Source organism: Carcharodon carcharias, chromosome 1, assembly GCF_017639515.1.
Source record: "Carcharodon carcharias isolate sCarCar2 chromosome 1, sCarCar2.pri, whole genome shotgun sequence".
Taxonomy (NCBI): domain Eukaryota; kingdom Metazoa; phylum Chordata; class Chondrichthyes; order Lamniformes; family Lamnidae; genus Carcharodon; species Carcharodon carcharias.
In genome coordinates, this window is record NC_054467.1 from 71,178,146 (window position 1) to 71,200,089 (window position 21,944).

The window sequence follows — 21,944 nt, forward strand, 5'->3', positions numbered from 1 at the left end:
ACCCAGCAGAGATTTGTTAAAGGCAAATCATGTTTAACCAACTTGTTTGAATGTTTTGATAAGGTAACAGAGGGTTGATGTAGTCTATATGGACTTCGAAAAGGCACTTGATAAAGTGCTACATAATAGGCTTAGGATGTAGGAAATAGGAGCAGCAGTAGGCCAAATAGCCCCTCACATGCTCCACCATTCAATAAGATCATGGCTCATCTGATTGTTGCCTTAACCTCCACTCTCCCCACTGTCTATCATGACCCTTGACTCCTTTGTAGAATTCCTAATGTTTGTGACCCTCTGAGAGAAGAAATTCCTCCTCATATCTGCCTTAATTGGGAGACCCCTTATTTTGAAACTGTCCCCTAGTTCTAGACTCCCCCATGAGGGGAAACATCCTGTCAGCATCTGGTCTCTCTGAATGTTTCAATAAGATTACCTCTTATCCTTCTAAACTCCAATGAATATAGGCCCAACTTGCTCAACCTTTTCTCAAAAGATAGCCCCTTCATCCCAGGGAATCAACCTGGTGAACCTGGTCTGAGTTTCTTCCAATGCAATTATATCCTTCCTTTAATAAGGAGACCAAGACTGTATATAGTACTCGAGGAGCGATGTTACCAATGCCCTGTATACATTTAGCAATAAAGACCAATATTCCATTTGCCATCCTAATTACATGCTGTTCTTGCATGCTAACGTTTTGTGATTTGTGTATAAGGACACCCTGTACTACAGAATTCATGCAAGCTTGCCAGCATAGTTGAAGCTAATAGAATGAAAGGGACAGTGGCAGTGAGGATACCAAGTTGGCTGAGGGACAGGAAACTGTGGTGAACAGTAGTTTCTCGGACTAGAGGAAGGTAAATAGTGGGGCTCCCTAGGGGCCAATACTCTGACCACTGCTTTTCTTGACTATACATTTATATATTAATGACTTTGACTTGGATGTACAATTTCAAAATTTTCAGTTGACACAAAATTTTGAAGTATTGTGACCTATGAGGAGGATAGTGATAGACTTCAAGAGGACATGGACATAGGCTGGTGGAGTGAGTGGGATATGTGGCAGATGAAATTTAATGCAGAGAAGTTTAAAGTGACGATTTTGATAAACAAGGAGAGGCAATATAATTAAAGATTGCAATTCTAAAAGTTGTGCAGGAGCAGAGAGACCTGGGGCAGGATCTTTCGCTCGGCATGCAGGCATGAGCCTGACACACCCAAGTGGGAAATAAAGTGTGCTAACTTCAACGTGCGCACTCGCGATAGTTAGGTCGGCGGACATGCGCCGGAGCCGGCAGCACACCTGTCGACAATTAAAAGGCCTATTAAGGCCATTAAGTTAACAATTGTGCTGAATTTTTCACTGCCTGTTCAACTTTTTCATTTGCCTTTGCATTTTTTAGGAAACCTCATCCATGGGAGTGATGAGGTTTCCTAAAGCAAATAAAAACAAAAGAAAAATTTTAGGCTTGAACTAAAAACACGTCCCTGCTCATGTGACAGCTCCGTGCCTCAGGGAGATTGAAGCATACTTCCACGCACGTGCGTGAAGTTCGTGCTAGGCTGGCCTCACCCCCCACCCCGGCTAGTGCTGCTGCTCATGTTCCACGCTGGTCAGGCCTCAGTTAGCCCGCCTGTGTAAAATCAGGGTCGGCTTCCTGACTACCCCTGCCAAGGGCAAAATTCTGCCACTGGGGCATATGTGCGCAAATCATTGAATGTAACAAGAAAGGTTGATAAAGTGATTAGATGTGGGATCCTGGACTTTATAATTAGAGACATAGATTACAAAAACGAAGAAGTTATGATGAATCTGAACACTAATTTAGCTCAACTGGCGAATTAATTCCAGTTCTGGGCACTGCACTTAAGGACGCGAAGGGTTTAAGAGAGGGTGCAGTAGAGAGTTATGAGAATGGTTGCATGAGATGAGCGACTTTAGTTACTCGGATAGGTTGGAGAAGCTAGTGTTGTCCCTAAAGGAGAAAACATTGAGAAGAGATTTGAGCGAGTTGCTCAAAATCATGAGGGGCCTAGACAGAGTACATGAGAAATAAGAGCAGGGGTAGGCCATTCAGCCCCTAAAGCCTGCACCGCCGTTCAATAAGATCATGGCTGATCTGCCCCAGGCCTCAACTTCCCTTTCGTGCGAGCTCCTCATACCCCTCCACTTCCCAATATTTCAAAAATACATCTATCATCTATTTAAATACTTTCAATCATCTAGCCTCCACAACTCAGGTAAGAATTCCAGACATTCACTACCCTCTGAGAGAAGAAATTCCTTCGCTTTTCAGTTTTAAATAGGTGTCCCCTTATTCCGTAACAAGTTTGAGATTTCCCCACTAGTGGAAACATCTTCTCAACATCTACCCTTTCAAACCCCCTCAGAATCTTGTACATTTCAATAAGATCACCCCTCATCCTTCTAAACTCTAATGAATAAAGGCCTAATATATTTAGCTGTTCTTGATAAGTCAACCCCTTCATACCTGGAATCAGCCTCGTGAATCTCTTTTGAACTGCCTACAATGCCAATATATCTTTCCTTAAATACGGGGACCAAACTGTACACAGTACTGCAGGTGCGGCCTCACCAACACCCTGTACAGTTGTAACAAGACTTCCCTATTTTTAAACTCCAACCCCCCTTAGCAATAAAGCCAAAATTCCATTTGCCACCTTAATTACTTCCTGCACCTGCATGCTAACTTTTTGTGTTTCATGCACAAGAACACATAGATCCCTCTCTGCTGCACTTTTGATTTTTCTTACCAATGTGCATGACCTTACACTTTCCTACATTAAACTCCATCTACCAAGTTTTTGCCCACTCACTCAACCTGTCTGTATCCCCTTGCAGATTCCTTATGTCCTCATCACAACATGCTTTCCCACCTATTTTTATATCGTCAGAAAATTTGGATACATTACACTCTGCCCCATCCTCCAAGTCATTAATATAGATAGTAAATAATTGAGGTCCTAGGACTGATCCTTGTGGCACTCCACTAGTTATGCCTTTCCAACCTGAAAAAGACCCATAAATCCCGACTCTGTCTTCTGTGTGTTAACCAATCCTCAATCCATGCTAATACATTACCCCGAATAATGTGAGCTCTTATCTTGTGCAGTAGTCTTTTATGTGGCACCTTATCGAATGCCTTCAGGAAATCTAAATATACTACATCTACTGGTTTCCCTTTATCAACTCTGCTTGTTATATCCTCAAAGAATTCCAGCAAATTTGTCAAACATGATTTCTTTTCACAAAACCATGTTGACTCTGTTCGATTGCATTAAGCTTTTCTAAGTGTCCTGCTATTTCTTCCTTAATAATGGACTCTAGCATTTTCCTAACGACAGATGTTAGGTTGACTGGCCTAAAGTTTCCTGCTTTTTGTCCCTCTCCCTTCTTGAACAGGGGCATCAGATTAGCAATTTGCAAATCCGCTGGGACCTTCAAGGAATCCAGCGAGTTCTGGGATATTTCGACCAATGCCTCTACTATCCCTGCAGCCACTTCCTTTAAAACCCTTGGATGCAGGCCAAGACTTGTCTGCCTTTAGTCTCATTAGTTTGACAAATACTTTGTCCCTTGTGACAGGGACTGTTACAAGATCTTTCCTCCCATTAGCTCCTTGCTTATCTGATACCTTTGGAATGTTTATAGTGTCCTTTACCATGAACAGTGATGCAAGATATTGGTTTAAATTATCTGCCACTTCCATGTTCCCTGTTATCAATTCTCTAGTCACATCCTCTAAGGGTCCCACGCTCACTTTAGCTACCCTCTTTCTTTTTATATACCCGTAGAAGCTCTTGCTGTTTGTTTTCATATTTCTTGCTAATTTACTTTCATAATCAGATTCCTCCCTCTTTATTAGCTTTTTAGTCGCCTGCTGCTGGTTCTTAAAAAAAATTCCCAATCCTCTGGTCTACCACTAATTTTGCCGCTTTGTATGCCTTAGTTTTTGATTGGATACTCTCCTTGACCGCCTTTGTTAACCATGGTTGGTTCATCCTTCTCATCAAGTCTTTCTTTTTGACCGGGATAAATTTTTGCTGAGTGTTATGAAATATCTGCTTAAATGTCTGCCATTGATCTTCCCCTTAGTGTATTTCCCCACCCCGCTTTAGACAAATTCTTTCTTCATACCTTTGTAATTGCCCTTATTTATGTTGAGGACACTGGTTTGAGATTCGAATTGCTCGCCCTCAAACTCATAGAGTCATAGAGGTCAACAGCACAGGAAAAGGCCCCTCGGCTCATCAGTTCTGCACCAGTCAAACAAGTACCTAACTATTCTAATCCCATTTTCCAGCACTAGGCCCATAGCCTTGTATGCCATGGCATCGCAATTGCACATCCAAATACTTCTTAAATGTTAAGAGGGTTTCTGCCTCTTCCACCCTTTCAGGCAGTGAGTTCCAGATTCCCACCACCCCCTGAGTGAAAAAATTCTTCCTCACATCCCCTCTAAGCCTCCTGCCCCTTACCTTAAATCTATGCCCCCTGGTTATTGATCCCCCCCCCCCCCGCCCCAAAGGGGAAAAGTTCCTTCCTGTCTACCCTATCTATGCCCCTCATAATTTTATACACCTCAATCATGTCTCCCCCTCAATCTCCTCTGCTCCAAGGAAAATAACCCCAGTCTATCCAATCTCTCCTCATAACTAAAACTCCCCAGCCCAGGCAACATCCTGGTAAATCTCCTCTGCACTCTTTCCTGTGTAATCACATCCTTCCTATAATGTGGATTCCAGAACTGCACGCAATACTCTAGCTGTGGCTAACCAGCGTTTTATACAGTTCAAGCATAACTTCCCTGCTCTTATATTCTATGCCTCGGCTAATAAAGGCAAGTATCCCATATGCCTTCTTAACTATCTTATCTACCGGTCCCACGACCTTAAGGGACCGGTGGACATGCACACCAAGGTCCCTCTGATCCTTGGTACTTCCCAGGGTCCTACCACTCATTGTGCCTTGTTTGTTCTGCCCAAGTGCATCACCTCGCACTTATCCAGATTAAATTCCATTTGCCACTGATCAGCCCACCTATATCCTCCTGTAATCTAAGGCTATCCTCCTCACTATTTACCACCCTACCAATTTTCGTAACATCCACGAACTTACTGATCAACCCTCCTACATTCAGGTCTAAATCGCTTATATGCACCACAAACAGCAAAGGATCCAACACCGACCCCTGTGGAACCTCACTGGACACAGGCATCCAGCCACAAAAACACCCTTTGACCATCACCCTCTGCTTCCTGCCACTCAGCCAATTCTGGATCCAAATTGCCCTGGACTCCATGGGCTCTTACCTTTGTTATCTACCTCCTATGCAGGACCTTAACAAAAGCCTTGCTGAAGTCCAAGTAGACTTCCTCAAATGCATTGCCTTATCTACACACCTGGTCACCCCTTTGAAAAATTCAATCAAATTGGTCAGATATGACCTCCCTTAACACAACCATGCTGACTGAGCTTGATTAATCCCTGCCTCTCCAAGTGTAGATTAATTCTGTCCCTCAGAATTGCTTCCAATAGTTTCCCCACCACTGAGGTTAGACTGACTGGCCTGTAGTTCCCTGGTTTATCCCTTCCTCCCTTCTCGAATAATGGTACCACATTGGCTGTCCTCCAGTCCTCTGGCACCTCTCCTGTGGCCAGAGAGGCATTGAAAATTATTGCCAGTGCCCCTGCTATCTCCTCCCTTGCCTCATTCAACAGCTTGGGATACATTTCATCCAGGCCTGGAGATGAATCTACTTTTAAACCTGCCAGACTACTTAGAACCTCCCCCCTTTCTATGTTAATTTCTTTAATTTTATCACAGTCCTCCTGCCTGATTTCCTTACCCACGTCATCCCTCTCACTTGTGAACACCGACACAAAATATTCATTTAGAACCCTACCTACGTCTTCCGGCTCCACACACAAATTACTACTATGGTCCTTAATGGGCCCTACTCTTTCCCTAGTTATCCTCTTACTCTTAATGTACTTGTAAAATAACTTTGGATTTTCCTTTATTTTATCTGCCAATGTTTTTTCATGCCCCCTTTTTGCTCTCCTAATTTCCTTTTTAAGTTCTCCCCCACACATGCTATGCTCCACCAGGGCTTTTGCTGTTTTGAGCCCTCAGTATCTGCCAGAAGTCTCCCTTTTTCTCAATCCTGTATATCCTCAACATCCAGGGTTACCTGGATTTGTTGGTCCCACCCTTTATCTTTACTGGAATATATAGGCCCTGTACTCTCCCTATTTCCTTCTTGGATGAGCCTCACTGCTCTTAAGCAGATTTACCTAAAAGTAGCTGCTCCCAGTCCACTCTGGCCAAATCATATCTGATTTTATTAAAATCGGCCTTGCCCCAATTTAGAACCCTGATTTCTAGCCCATCCTTGCCCTTTTTCATAAAAACCTTGAATCTAATGGAGTTATGATCACTATCTGCAAAATGCTTCCCCACTGATACCTCTGCCACTTGTCTGGCTTCATTCCATAAAATTAAGTCCAGGACCGCCCTCCTCTTGTAGGACCTTCTATGTACTGGCTTAAAAAGCTCTCCTGGATGCATTTTAAGAATTCTGCTCCCTCTAAACCTATCACACTATGACTAACCCAGTTAATGTTGGGGAAGTTGAAATCCCCCACTGTTACAACCCTATTATTTTTACACTTCTCTGAAATTTGCTTACATATCTGCTCTTCTGTTTCTCCCTGGTTTGGGAGCCTGTAGTACACTCCTAGCAATTTGATTGCTCCTTTTTTATTTTTCAGTTCTACCCATATGGCTTCATTTGAGGAGCCTTCTAAGATGTCATCCCCACCTTATTGCTGTAATTGATTCCTTGATCAATATTGCAATACCCTTTTACCTCCTTCCTTGTCTTGCCTGAAGATCCTATATCCTGGAATATTGAGCAGCCAATCTTGCCCCCCTTTCAACCATGTCTCTGTGACAGCAATGACATCATACTTCCATGCATTAATTTGTGCCCTCAACTCATCTGCCTTATTTGTCAGACTCCTTGCATTAAAATAAATAACATCCAATCTTGCCAAACTCCCATGTGTCTTAACTGGCCTATAATTTCTATGCCTTCCAGACTCACTTGCTCTCTCTTCTAATTTTGGCTGTGTGTCTCCTCTCGCTGAACCTCCGCTCTGGATCCCATCCCCCTGCCAAGTTGGTTTAATCCCTCCCCAGCAGCACTAGCAAACCTGCTTGCAAGGATATTGGTCCCATTCCAGTTCAGGTGCAACCCGTCCGCCTTGTACAGGTCGCACTGCCCCCAGAAACAGTCCCAATGTCCCAGAAATCTAAAGCCCCCTCTCCTGCACCATCTCTCTAGCCACGCATTCACCTGGACTAACCTCCTATTTCTATACCCACGAGCGCATGGCACTGGAAGTAATCCAGAGATTACTTCCTTTGTGGTCCTGTTTTTCAATCTGTTTCCTCGCTCCCTAAATTCTGTTTGCAGGACTTCAGCCCTCTTCCTAACTATGTCATTGGTACCAATATGTACCATGATCTCTATCTGTTTGTCCGCCCCCTTTAGAATGCCCTGCAGCCGTTTAGTGACATCCTTGACCCTGGCACCAGGGAGGCAACATACGATCCTGGAGTCACGTCTAAAGCAGCAGAAATGCTTGTCTGTTCCCCTTACTGTCGAGTCTCCTACCACTTTTGCTCTTGCCCTCTTTTTCCTCCTGCCCTGTGCAGCTGAGCCACTCACGGTGTCATGAGCGCAGCTGCACTCCCCAGAGGAACTGTCACTCTCACCGTTTTCCAACACGGGAAAATGGTTCTTGTGCGAGATGCACCCTGGGGATTTCCTGACCATCTGCCTGACATCTTCCTTCTGACTGATGGTCACCCATTCCCCCTCTGTCTGCACTTCTGTAAGCTGTGGGGAGACCACGTCTAAAAACATGCGATCTACGAAACTCTCAGCCTCACGGATGCACCTCAGTGCCTCCAGTTGCCGCTCGAGCTCCGAAGCTGCAGTTGGTGGCACTTCCTGCACAGGTGGTCGGTCAGAGCGCAGGGAGTTTCTAGGACTTCACACATGTTGCAGGCGGTACATAACAAGGGACTGAGCTGCTCTGCTATGCCTCTAGTTGAAAACAAACCCTTTAAATTAAATACAGTTTTAAAAAAAAAGTTAAATTATTTATGCACTCTAAATAAAAACTAGAATCCTTACCTTTCTTTAGCTTAATCTATTTTAAACTGGAGAACAGGACTTACCAATCAGCTCTCACCTTTGTGCTGACGTCACTTTTTGAAGTGACTGCTTCATCACGATGTTGACTGCAGGATGCTCTTCCCAGACTGCTTCACCGTGATGCTGACTGCAGGACACTCTTTCCAAATTTCTAATTCTACCATGTTGTGATCGCTACCCCTTAGAGGATCCATAACTATGAGATCTCTTATTAAACCTACCTCATGGCACATTACTAGATCTAAAATAGCCTGTTCCCTGGTAAGTTTTGCAATGTATTGCTCTAAGAAACAATCCCTGATGCGCTCTACAAATTCGTCTTCCATGTTACCCCTGCCAATCTGATTTGTCCAGTCAATATGCACGTTAAAATCATCCATGGCAATTGTAGAGCCCTTCTTACACGCCTCCATTATTTCCAGGGTTATACTTTGCCCTACAGGGTCTATAGACAACTCCCACATGTGACTTCTTCCCCTTGCTATTCCTTATTTCCAAACTGATTCCACATCACGACCTATTTCACCTATATCACTACTCACCACAGATACCTTCCTTTATTAACAAAGCTGCCCAACCGCCTTTTCCTTTTTTGCCTTTTTTTCCAGAATGTCAAATACCCTTGAATATTGAGCTCCCAGTCTTGCTCGCCCTGCAACCACATCTCTATAGTAACTATCGAGTCATATTCATTTATTTCTATTTGTGCTATTAGCTCATCTATATTGTTACAAATGCTGCGTGCATTCAGATAAAGAGCCTTAAGCTTTGACTTTTTACCATTATTACTCATTCCAATTTCTGCTGTACTCTTCTGCTTATATTGCCTGCCCCTTCCTGTCACACTTTGATTATCGTTCGCCTTTTCACTACCGTGAACCTCCGCTCTCACAGAATCACAGTGCAGAAGAGGCCCTTTGGCCCATTGAGTTTGTACCGACACGTGAGAAACACCTGACCTACCTACCTAATCCCATTTACCAGCACTTGGCCCATAGCCTTGAATATTATGACGTGCCAAGTACTCATCCAGGTACTTTTTAAAGGATGCAAGGCAACCTGCCTCCACCACCCTCCCAGCCAGTGCATTCCAGACCGTCACCACCCTCTGGGTAAAAAGTTTTTCTCACATCCCCCCTAAACCTCCTGCCCCTCACCTTGAACTTATGCCCCCTTGTGATTGACCCTTCAACTAAGGAGAACAGCTGCTCCCTATCCACCCTGTCCATGCCTCTCATAATCTTGTACACCTCGATCAGGTCGCCCCTCGGTCTTCTTTGCTCCAACGAAAACAACCCAAGTTTATCCAACCTCTCTTCATAACTTAAATGTTTCATCCCAGGCAACAACCTGGTGAATCTCCTCTGCACTCCCTCCAGTGCAATCAAATCCTTCCTATAATGTGGCGACCAGAACTGCACACACTACTCCAGCTGTGGCCTCACCAAGGTTCTATACAACTCCAACATGACCTCCCTATTTTTGTAATCTATGCCTTGATTGATAAAGGCAAATGTCCCATATGCCTTTTTCACCACCCCACTAACATGTCCCTCTGCCTTCAGAGATCTATAGACACACATGCCAAGGTCCCTTTGTTCCTCTGAACTTCCTAGTGTCATGCCATTCATTGAATATTTCCTTGTCAAATTACTTCTTCCAAAGTGTATCACCTCACACTTTTCAGGGTTAAATTCCATCTGCCACTTATCTGCCCATTTGACCATCCCATTTATATCTTCCTGTAGCCCAAGACACTTAACCTTACTGTTAACCACCTGGCCAATCTTTGTGTCATCCGCAAACTTACTAATCCTACCCCCCACATTGTCATCTATGTCGTTTATATAAATGACAAATAACAGGGGACCGAGCACAGATCCCTGTGGTACGCCATTGGACACTGGCTTCCAGTCTCTAAAGCATCCTTCTGTCATCACCCTCTGCCTCCTACAACTAAGCCAATTTTGAATCCACCTTATCAAATTACCCTGTATCCCATGTGCCTTTGCCTTCTTTATAAGTCTCCCATGTGGGACCTTGTCAATGGCTTTGCTGAAATCCGTTTAAACTACATCAACTGCACTACCCTCATCTACACACCTGGTCACCTCCTCAAAAAATTCAATCAAATTTGTTAGGCATGACCTCCCTCTGACAAAGCCATGCTGACTATCCCTGATCAAACCTTGCCTGTCCAAGTGGCGATAGATACTCTCCTTCAGCAATTTCTCCAATAGTTTCCCTACCATGATGTGAGACTCACTGGCCTGTAGTTCCCTGGCTTATCTCTACAACCCTTAAATAGCGGAACCACATTAGCTGTTCTCCAGTCCTCTGGCACCTCCCCCATAGCCAGAGAGGAATTAAAAATTTGGGTCAGAGCCCCTGCGATCTCCTCCCTTGCCTCCCTCAGCAGTCTGGGACACAAATCATCCGGACCTGGAGATCTGTCCACTTTTAAGCCTGCCAACACCTCCAATACCTTGTCACTCCCTATATCAATTTGCTTAAGAACCTTGCAGTCTCTCTCCCCCTAGTTCGATACCTTCATCCTCATTCTCTTGGGTGAAGACGGATGTGAAGTATTCATTCAACACTCTAGTGATGTCCTCTGGCTCCACCCATAGATTGCCCCCTTGGTCCCTTACGGGCCCTACTCCTTCCCTGGTTATCCTCTTCCCATTGATATACTTATAGAATATCTTGGGCTTTCCCTACTTTTACCAGCCAGAGCTTTCTCATATCCCCTCTTTGCTCTCCTAGTTGCTTTCTTAAGCTCCACCCTGCACTGTCTGTACTCCATGAATGCCTCTGCTGATTTGCTTCCCTTGTACCTGCTAAAAGCCTCTCTTTTCCTTCTCATCGTAAACTGAATATCTCTGGTCATCCGTGGTTCTCTGGGCTTCTTACTCCTTCCTATCACCCTAGAGGGAACATGTTGAGCCTGTACCCTCCCCATTTCCTTTTTGAACACCCCCCCACTGTTCCTCTGTAGATTTCCCCACAAGTAACTGTTGCCAGTCTACCTTGACCAGATCCTGCCTTATTTTAATAAAATCCACTCTCCTCCAATCCAAAACACTTTTGTTCAACTTGTCCATAACAAACTTAAACTGTACCATGTTGTAGTCGCTATCACTAAAATGCTCGCCCACCACCACCTCAGCCACCTGTCTGGCTTCATTCCCCAGAATTAGGTCCAGCACTGCACCATTCCTTGTTGGACCCTCTACATATTGACCTAAAAAGTTCTCCTGTACACATTTCAAGAAATCCACTCCATCCAAGAGCACTTAACACTATGTCTATCCCAATTAATGTTGGGAAAGTTGAAATCACCTAATATATTACCCTATTATTGTTTTTACACACCTCCACAAATTGTGCACATATTTGCTCCTCAATTTCCTGCTGACTATCTGGGGGTCTATAATAAACACCTAATAATGTGGTTGCCCCTTTTTTATTCCTAAACTCTACCCACAAAGCTTCATTCGATGCCCCCTCCAAGATATCATCTCTCCTTTTTGCAGTAACAGACTCCTTAACTAATAATGCAATGCCTCCTCCTCTTTTACCCCCTCCCCTGTCTCGCCTGAAGATTCTATATCCCGCAATGTTGAGCTGCTAATCCTGCCCTTCCCTCAACCACGTCTCAGTGATGGCTACTATATCACAATTCTGCATGTCAATCCTCACCCTTAACTCATCTGTTTTACCTGTAATACTCCTAGCATTAAAGTAGAGGCCATCCAGCCTTGCCTTACTCCCTTGAAGCTTATTGCAGCTGTACTCCCTCTGACTTGATTGTTTTACTGTATTATGATGTGTCCCTATTCTGCTAACATTCTGTGTCCCCTCCCCCTGCCAAATTAGGTTAAATTCCTCCCAACAGCACTAGCAAACACGTCCGCAAGGATGTTAGTCCTGCTCTGGGTCAGATGCAGACTGTCCTGCTTGATTTTTTAAACTTCCCTTCAATTAAACTCTCTCCCCACTGATTAGTTTAAAGTCCTATATACAACCCTAGTTGTATGATTCGCCAGGACACTGGTCCCAGCATGGTTCAAATGAAGCTAGTTCCAATGGAACAGCTTTCTCCTTCCCCAGTACTGGTGCCAGTGCCCCATGAATCAGTACCCATTTCTCCCACACCAATCTTTGAGCCACACGTTTACCTCTCTAATCTTATTTGCCCTACATCAATTTGCACATGACTCAGGTAGTAATCCGGAGATTATTACCTTTGTGATTCTGCTTCTTAATTTAGGCCCAAGCTGCTCATAGTCCTGCGACAGAACCTCTTTCCTAGTCCTACCTATGTCGTTGGTACCTACATGGACCACAACAACTGGATCCTTCCCCTCCCATTCCAAGTTCTTCTCCGGCCCAGAAGAGATGTCCTTAACCTTGGAGCCAGGTAGGCAACACAGCTTTCTGGACTCTGTCTTTGCTGCAGAGAACAGTATCTATTCCCCTAACTATGCTATCCCCTATTACTACCACATTTCTCTTTCCTCCACCCAGTACCCCCCAACCACTTGAATGTTGCTCTGTACATGGTGCTGTGGTCAGTTCGCTCGTCCACCGTGCAGCCTGTGCCCTCGTTCACACCAGGAGCAAGAACCTCGTACCTATTGGACAAGGGCTTCTCCGCGCTTCTCCTGCAGATCTGCTCTCCGTATGCTCCCGGCTTCCTCTTGCTGTTTTAAACTGTGAAAAACCTGGCTCTTCTCTTGCTGTTTTAAACTGAAAATTCTGGCTCTTCTCGCTGTTTTAAACTGTGAAAATCCCAGCTCTCCTCTCACTGTTTTAAACTGAGTAGACAAGGAGAAACTGTGCCCATTGATGGGAGGGTTTGAGAACCAGATGACAATGACTTAAGCTGAATGACAAAAGAACCAGTGATGCCACAAGGAAAAGTTTTATTACACAGCAAATGGTTAGGATCTGGAATGCACTGCTTGAGAGTGTGTTGGAGACAGATTCAATCATGGCTTTCAACATAAATTGGATAAGCACCTGAAGGGAGAAAATTTGTAGGGCTACAGGGAGAGGGTGAGGTGTGGGACTAGCTAAATTGCTCTTGCAGAGAGCAGGAACAGTGTTGGTTATTTCCTTTGCTGTAACCATTCTTCTAATGATCAATAAAGATTTGTTGTTTTCCCACAAGTTCCTTTGCTTTACGTTTCATTAATAATTTTAGTTGAATTTTAGTATATTTGAGATTCAGTTTGGTTTTGTTTCTTTTTTGTGTTTTCTTCATTTCCTGTGACAGAAACATTTTTGTGTTTGCGTGTCTGTAGGTGAAACAATAAAATGGATGGTCAGATTTCCACTTATTCTGTAAATTTTAGAAAATTCAGAATCTTTTAATGCTTGAAGATGATTGACTTAAAACTTATCTACGTTCTTAGAAAGGTGTATTTCAGCTGAAAGATTTGGAGAAGATTGCCCCAAAGGAGAAAGGGATCAGTAGGTATCAATTTTATTGTCACCACTTTCTGCTGTCTTGCCCGTGAGGTTACAATATTTGGAAGTAGTTATGGCTCATTTTGTTTTTGCACATTTAATCATGCGCAGATTACGTAAAGGATAGTTGGCTTCAGTTGACTATAAAATTGACATTGTTTTGGAATGTATGTAACAGTTACATTTAAGAAGTTAAACCAGTATCTTTCACAACTGGAAAATGAGTGGATTGGGTATCACAGTTAGCAAACACACTACCCTTTCACCTCTAGAATTAGATTCAATGCAACTCCCACTGATTGGATTAAAATGTTTCTATTCTATCATGAGGAATTGGATTCGGTGCAGCTTGCATGGATTGGATTAAAATGTATCTATACAAGCATGAGGGTTTGTTGTGGAAAATTTCAAACTATTTTTAGTTGTGGCTTGGCCACAAAAACTATCCACAATCTGGTACAAATTAACCATCAGAATAGTTTACCTGATTCATAATCCTGCCAGAATAAAATTGGCATCCAATGTTACTAGGCCACACGTTGAATGCAGAAGGCAATTTAATTTAACGATGCTACATTTACAGTTGCTGAGAAAACTTTATCATTGAGTCTTTTTCTTGTTGAGATTACTTTCCCTTCTGCCTTTATGTTACTTCTAAAGAGTTGTCAATCCCCCTCACGTTTTAGAACATAAAGGGCATTTTACGACAGCGGGATTTTACGTTCCCACTGTCGTCAATGGGATTTATAATGGCTCAATGCATTTTACAGCCTCGTCCCCGCCGAAATGGGGCCATAAAATTCTGCCCAATGTGTTTCTTTGCCTCTTGTAGGAGAAGGAGCACCAATGTATATTAGCAAAGGCTACATCTTGCATTTGATCATGAATCAGTGTCTCTGAGGACTCCATTTTCCAAAGAGTTGCACCATGTGCTGCAAGTGGACTTTTGGATCCACCTCCTCTATATGTACCACTCTGCCAGTGATCGTTAAGGTCACAGGTGTCATTAACTTCTATGCCTCAGGTTGTTATGCTGTCACTAGGAATATTAGCATAAATAAAGGAACTACTGGTGCATAGCGAATAATGGCTGTATTGATTTGTTACTTAAAGCTAGCCATTTCATCGGGTTCCCTATGGAAAACTGGTGGCAACTTGCTGGGTCTGATTTTTATTGAGTGACTGGATTTTCTGAGGTCCACAAAGTCACAGATTGCACTCATGTGACCATACATGCTCTTGATCATCGGCCAGTTAATCGTCAGCAGATAAAGAGAACACTCATTCAGGGGAAAGCAGCAAATGATTATGCGTCCCATCAGTGCTATAACAATGTTTTTATTGTAAAGCTGCCCAGCATGCCAACAGTCGTTAACCCAGAAAGTTAAGTATTTGGGTGGCTTCTTGGAGCTCAAGGCTATCCTCTACAGCCATCCAGAAGATGACGCCAATATGTGCTCCTAAGATTGCAACTGAGCAGTATGTTCAAGATCAATTTTAGGAGGCATTATTGATCTGGGGACATCTTGCAGTATGGTGTTTAGTGGTAGGTTACATCCTGCACACCTTTGGCTTCAAAGTAGTCTCCATGAGGAAAGTGCAGCAAAGACACTTTAAAAAAAAACATTTGGAAGCAAAGAGCATTGCAGTTTACAAAATATATTCTGATGTTCAAGGCTTTCTCTTGTTTACTACATCTACCCATTGCATGAACAGTCCTGTGTACATCTTTAACAAAAACAGAATTACCTGGAAAAACTCAGCAGGTCTGGCAGCATCGGCGGAGAAGAAAAGAGTTGACGTTTCGAGTCCTCATGACCCTTCGACAGAACTTGAGTTCGAGTCCAAGAAAGAGTTGAAATATAAGCTGGTTTAAGGTGTGTGTGTGGGGGGCGGAGAGATAGAGAGAGAGAGAGAGAGAGAGAGAGAGAGAGAGAGAGGTGGGGGGGGGTGTGGTTGTAGGGACAAACAAGCAGTGATAGAAGCAGATCATCAAGAGATGTCAACGACAATAGTACAATAGAACACATAGGTGTTAAAGTTAAAGTTGGTGATATTATCTAAACGAATGTGCTAATTAAGAATGGATGGTAGGGCACTCAAGGTATAGCTCTAGTGGGGTTTTTTTTTATATAATGGAAATAGGTGGGAAAAGGAAAATCTTTATAATTTATTGGGAAAAAAAAGGAAGGGGGAAACAGAAAGGGGGTGGGGATGGGGGAGGGAGCTCACGACCTAAAGTTGTTGAATTCAATATTCAGTCCGGAAGGCTGTAAAGTCCCTAGTCGGAAGATGAGGTGTTGTTCCTCCAGTTTGCGTTGGGCTTCACTGGAACAATGCAGCAAGCCAAGGACAGACATGTGGGCAAGAGAGCAGGGTGGAGTGTTAAAATGGCAAGCGACAGGGAGGTTTGGGTCATTCTTGCGGACAGACCGCAGGTGTTCTGCAAAGCGGTCCGCTTTGGGCGACCGCTTTGCAGAACACCTGCGGTCTGTCCGCAAGAATGACCCAAACCTCCCTGTCGCTTGCCATTTTAACACTCCACCCTGCTCTCTTGCCCACATGTCTGTCCTTGGCTTGCTGCATTGTTCCAGTGAAGCCCAACGCAAACTGGAGGAACAACACCTCATCTTCCGACTAGGGACTTTACAGCCTTCTGGACTGAATATTGAATTCAACAACTTTAGGTCGTGAGCTCCTTCCCCCATCCCCACCCCCTTTCTGTTTCCCCCTTCCTTTTTTTTCCAATAAATTATAAAGATTTTCCTTTTCCCACCTATTTCCATTATTAAAAAAAAAATTAAAAAAAAACCCCCACTAGAGCTATACCTTGAGTGCCCTAACATCCATTCTTAATTAGCACATTCGTTTAGATAATATCACCAACTTTAACTTTAACACCTATGTGTTCTATTGTACTATTGTCGTTGACATCTTTTGATGATCGGCTTCTATCACTGCTTGTTTGTCCCTACAACCACTGCCCCCACCACCCCCCACCTCTCTCTCTCTCTCTCTCTATCTCTCCGCCCCCCCCCCACACACACCTTAAACCAGTTTATATTTCAGCTCTTTCTTGGACTCGAGCTCAAGTTCTGTCGAAGGGTCATGAGGACCCGAAACGTCAACTCTTTTCTTCTCCGCCGATGCTGCCAGACCTGCTGAGTTTTTCCAGGTAATTCTGTTTTTGTTTTGGATTTCCAGCATCCGCAGTTTTTTTGTTTTTATCTCTGTGTACATCTTTCTTCTCCCCGTCACAAACATTCCATTACTTATAAGACCCTCTCTGTGAGCATCAAACTGCACAGCTCCCAAACATGCCATGTACATACAAACATACGAATTAGGAGCAGGCGTGGTCTACTTAGCCCCTCGAGCCTGCTCTGCCATTCAGTAAGGTCATGGCTGATCTGATTTTAGCCTCGACTCCACAGTCCCTATTACCTCGAAAACCTTTCACCCCCTTGCTTATCAAGAATCTATCTACCTCTACCTCTGCCTTAAAAATATTCAAAGACTCTACTTCTACTACCTTTTGAGGAAGAGAGTTCCAAAGACACTCAACCCACGAGAGAAGAGACTGTTCTACATCTCTGCCTTTAATGGGCGACCCTTTATTTTTAAACAGTGACCCCTAGTTCTAAATTCTCCCACAAGAGGAAACATCATTTCCACAGCCACCCTATCAAGACCCCTCAGGGTCTTACATGTTTCAATCAAGTCACCTGTTACTCTGATAAACTCCAGCCTAGCTTGTTCAACCTTTCCTCATAAGACAACCCTCCCATTCCAGGCATTAGTCTAGTAAACCTTCTTTGAACTCCTTCCAACACATTTACATCCTTCCTTAAATAAGGAGACCAATACTGTACATAGTACTCCAGATGTGGTCTCACCAGCACCCTGCTTAACTGAAGATAACCTCCCTACTTTTTTATTCAATTCCCCTCGCAGTACACAATAACATTCTATTAGCTTTTCTAATTACTTACTGCACCTACATACCAGCCTTTGGCAATTCATGCATTAGGACTGCCAGATCCGTCTGCATCTCAGAGCTCGGTAATCTCTCACTATTTATATAACTTGCTTCTTTTTTTATTCTTCCAGCCAAAATGGACAAGTCCACATTTTCCCACATTATACTCCGTTTGGCAGATCTTTGCCCCTCACTTAGCCTAAGTATATCCCTTTGTAACCTCCTTATCTTCTCTTCACAATTTACTTTCCTACCTATCTTTGTGTCATCAGCAAATTTAACAACCGTATATTCGGTCCCTTCATCCAAATCATTTATATAAATTGTAAAGAAGTTGAGGCCCTAGCACTGATCCCTGTGGCACACCACTCGTTACATCTTGCCAACCAGAAACTGACCCATTTATGCCTACCCTCTGTTTCCTGTTAGCTAGCCAGTCTTGTATCCATGTCAATATGATACCCCTAAACCATGAACTTTATTTTCCACAGTAATCTTTGATGTAGCTCCTTATGAAATGCCTTCTGAAAATCGAAGTAGAGTACATCCATCCTTTGTCCACAGCACATGTTACCTCTTCAAAGAACTCCAATAACTTGGCTAACCATGATTTCCCGCTCTCAAAACCACGTTGACTCTGCCAGATTACCTTGAATTTTTCTGAGTGCCCTGCTATAAAGCTTCAGTAATAGATTCTAACAGAAGTTAAGCTAACTGCCCTATTGTTTCCTGCTTTCTGTCTCCCAACCTTTTTTGAATAAAGGAGTTACATTTGCTATTTTCAAAAAAATTCGTTCATGGGATGTGGGCATCACTGGCTAGGCCAGCATTTATTGCCCATTCTTGTTCAGAGGGTATTTAAAGAGTCAACCACATTGCTGTGGAGTCACATGTAGGCCAGACCAGGTAAGGACGGCAGATTTCCTTCCCTAAAGGACATTAGCGAATAAGATGGATTTTTACGACAATGGTTTCATGCCGTGGTGGGATTCGAACCCAGGCCCCCAGAGCATTACCCTAGGCTTCTGGGGACCTAGTGACAATACCGCTATGCCACCGCCTCCCATAGGGGCTAATGGGAATGTCCCTGAATCTAGAGAATTTTAGAAAATTAACACCAAGGCATCAACTCTCACAAGCAACTTTTTAAGACCCTTGGATGAAGTCTGTCAAGACCTGGGGACTTGTCAACCCACAGCTCCAACAATTTGCTCAGTACCACTTCCCTGGTGATTGTAATTTTCTTGAGTTCCTCCCTCCCTTCCACTTCCTGATTTACAGCTATTTCTAGGATGTTACTTGTATCCTTTATAGTAAAGCCCGATGCAAAATACCTATTCAATTCATCTGCCCTCTCCTTATTTCCATTATTAATTCCCGAGACTCACTTTCTATAGGACCAACACTTACTTTAACTTTTCTTTTTTAAATATCGACAGAAACTCTTACTATCTGTCTTTATATTTCTAGCTAGCTTTCCTTGTACTCTAATTTTTTCCATCCTTATTAATCTTTTAGTCATTCTTTGCTTTTTTTTATATTCTGCCCAATCTTCTGACCTGCCACCCATGTTTGCGCAGTTATATGCTTTTTCTTTAAGTTTGACAGTGTCTTTAACTTTAGTTAATCACGGCTGGTGGGCCCTCACCTTGGATTTTTTCTTTGCGGTTGGAACCTTACCTATTCTGTGTATTCAGAAATGCCCCCTTAAATGTTTGCCACTGCTTCTCTATTTGCCTGCCAAACAGCATAAGCAGCAATTGATAGACAGAGCTAAGCGATTCCACAGCTATGGATCAGATCTAAGCTTTGCAGTCCTGCCACATTCAATCATGATGGGTGGGCAATTAAACAACTCACTGGAGGGGGAGGCTCCACAATGATCCCTACCCTCAGTGATGGGGGAACCCAGCGCATCAGTGCAAAAGATAAGGCTGAAGCATTTGCAACAATCTTCAGACAGAAGTACCGAGTGGACAGAACTACCTCAGCCTCCTTTGGAGGTCCCCAGCATCACAGATGCAAGTCTTCAGACAATTCGACTCACTCCACATGATATCAAGAAACGGCTGAAGGCACTGGATACTGCAAAGGCTATGGGCCCTGACAATATTTCAGCAATGGTACTGAAGACTTCTGCTCCAGAATCTGCCACCACCCTAGTCAAGCTGTTCCAGTACAGCTACAATATTGACATCTACCCAGTTATGTGGAAAATTGCCCAGGTTTGTTCTGTACACGACAAGCAGGATAAATCCAACAGGGCCAATTACCGCCCCATCAGTCTACTCTCGATCATCAGTAAAGTGATGGAAGGGGTCATCAACGGTGCTATCAAGTAGCACTTGCTTAGCAATAACCTACTCTCGATCATCAGTAAAGTGATGGAAGGGGTCATCAACAGTGCTACCAAGTAGCACTTGCTTAGCAATAACCCGCTCAATTTGGGTTCCACCAGGGTCACTCAGCTCCTGACCTCATTACATAGAAACTAGGAGCAGAAGTGGGCCATTCAGCCCATCGAGCCTGCTGCACCATTCATTATGACCTTGGCTGAGCATCCAACTCAATAGCCTGCTCCTGCTTTCTCCCCATACACTTTGACCCCTTTCGCCCCAAGAGCTATATCTAACTCCTTCTTGAAATTATACAATGTTTTGGTCTCAACTGCTTTCTGTGGTAACGAATTCCACAGGCTCACCACTCTCTCTGGGTGAAGAAATTTCTCCTCATCTCAGTCCTAAATGGTCTACCTCATATCCTCAGATTGTGACCCCTGGTTCTGGACTCCCCCACCATCGGGAACATCCTTCCTGCATCTACCCTGTCTAGTCCTGTTAGAATTTTATAGGTTTCTATGAGATCCCCCCTCATTTTTCTGAACTCCAGTGAATATAATCCTAATCGACTCCACCTCTCCTCATATGTCAGTCCCGCCATCCCATGAATCAGTCTGGTAAACCTTTGCTGCACTCTCTCTATAGCAAGAACATCCTTCCTCAGATAAGGAGACTGAAACTGCACACAATATTCCAGGTGTGGTCTCACCAAGGCCCTGTATAATTGCAACAAGATATCCCTGGTTCCTGTACTCGAATCTTCTCACTATGAAGGCCAACATACCATTTGCCTTCTTTACTGCCTGCTGCACCTGCACGCTTATCTTCAGTGACTGGTGTACAAGGATACCCAGATCTTGTTGCACATTGTCCTCCCTCAATTTATAGCCATTCAGATAATAATCTGCTTTCCTGTTTTTGCTTCCAAAATGGATAACCTCACATTTATCCACATTATACTGCATCTGCCATGCATTTGCCCACTAACTCAGCTTGTCCAAATCACACTGAAGCATCTCTGCATCCTCCTCATAGCTCACCCTCACACCCAGCTTTGTGTCATCTGCAAATTTGGAGATATTACATTTAGTTCCCTCATCTAAATCATTAATATATATTGTGAATAACTGGGGTCCCAGCACCGATCCCTGTGTTATCCCACTGGCCACTGCCTGCCATTCGGAAAAAGACCCGTTTATTCCTACTCTTTGTTTCCTGTCTGCCAACCAGTTTTCTATCCAAAACAAAAACAGAATTACCTGGAAAAACTCAGCAGGTCTGGCAGCATCGGCGGAGAAGAAAAGAGTTGACGTTTCGAGTCCTCATGACCCTTCGACAGAACTTGACAGAAGTTTTCTATCCATCTCAATACACTACCCCCAATCTCATGCGCTTTAATTTTACACGCCAGTCTCTTATGTGGGACTTTGTCGAAAGTCTTCTGAAAGTCCAAATAAATCACATCCACTGGCTCCCCCTCATAAACTCTACTAATTACATCCTTAAAAAATTCCAGTAGGTTTATCAAGCATGAATTCCCTTTCATAAATCCATGCTGACTCTGTTCGATTCTGCCACTGTTTTCCACGTGCTCAGGTATTAAATCTTTTATAATGGACTCTAGAATTTTCCCCACTACCGACGTCAGGCTGACTGGTCTATAATTCCCTGTTTTCTCTCTGCCACCTTTTTTAAATAGTGGGGTTACATTAGCTACTCTCCAATCTGTAGGAACTGTTCCAGAGTCTATAGAATCTCGGAAGATGACCACCAATGCATCCACTATTTCTAGGGCCACTTCCTTAAGTACTCTGGGATGTAGATTATCAGGCCCCGGGGATTTATTGGCCTTCAATCCCATCAATTTCCCCAACACCATTTCTCTACTAATACTGATTTCT

The 21,944-nt window shown here is 43.6% G+C and overlaps 1 protein-coding gene across 1 annotated transcript in view; it reads left to right on the top strand.

The window, feature by feature from the left end:
* The window catches only part of mnd1 (meiotic nuclear divisions 1 homolog (S. cerevisiae)), a 65,457-nt gene that overhangs the window by 10,780 nt on the left and 32,733 nt on the right, over positions 1 to 21,944 (top strand). Inside the window, exon 3 of the mRNA XM_041187297.1 lies at positions 13,671 to 13,728. Within this exon, the coding sequence (XP_041043231.1) occupies positions 13,671 to 13,728 (58 nt within the window). The remainder of the gene's footprint in view (positions 1 to 13,670; positions 13,729 to 21,944) is intronic.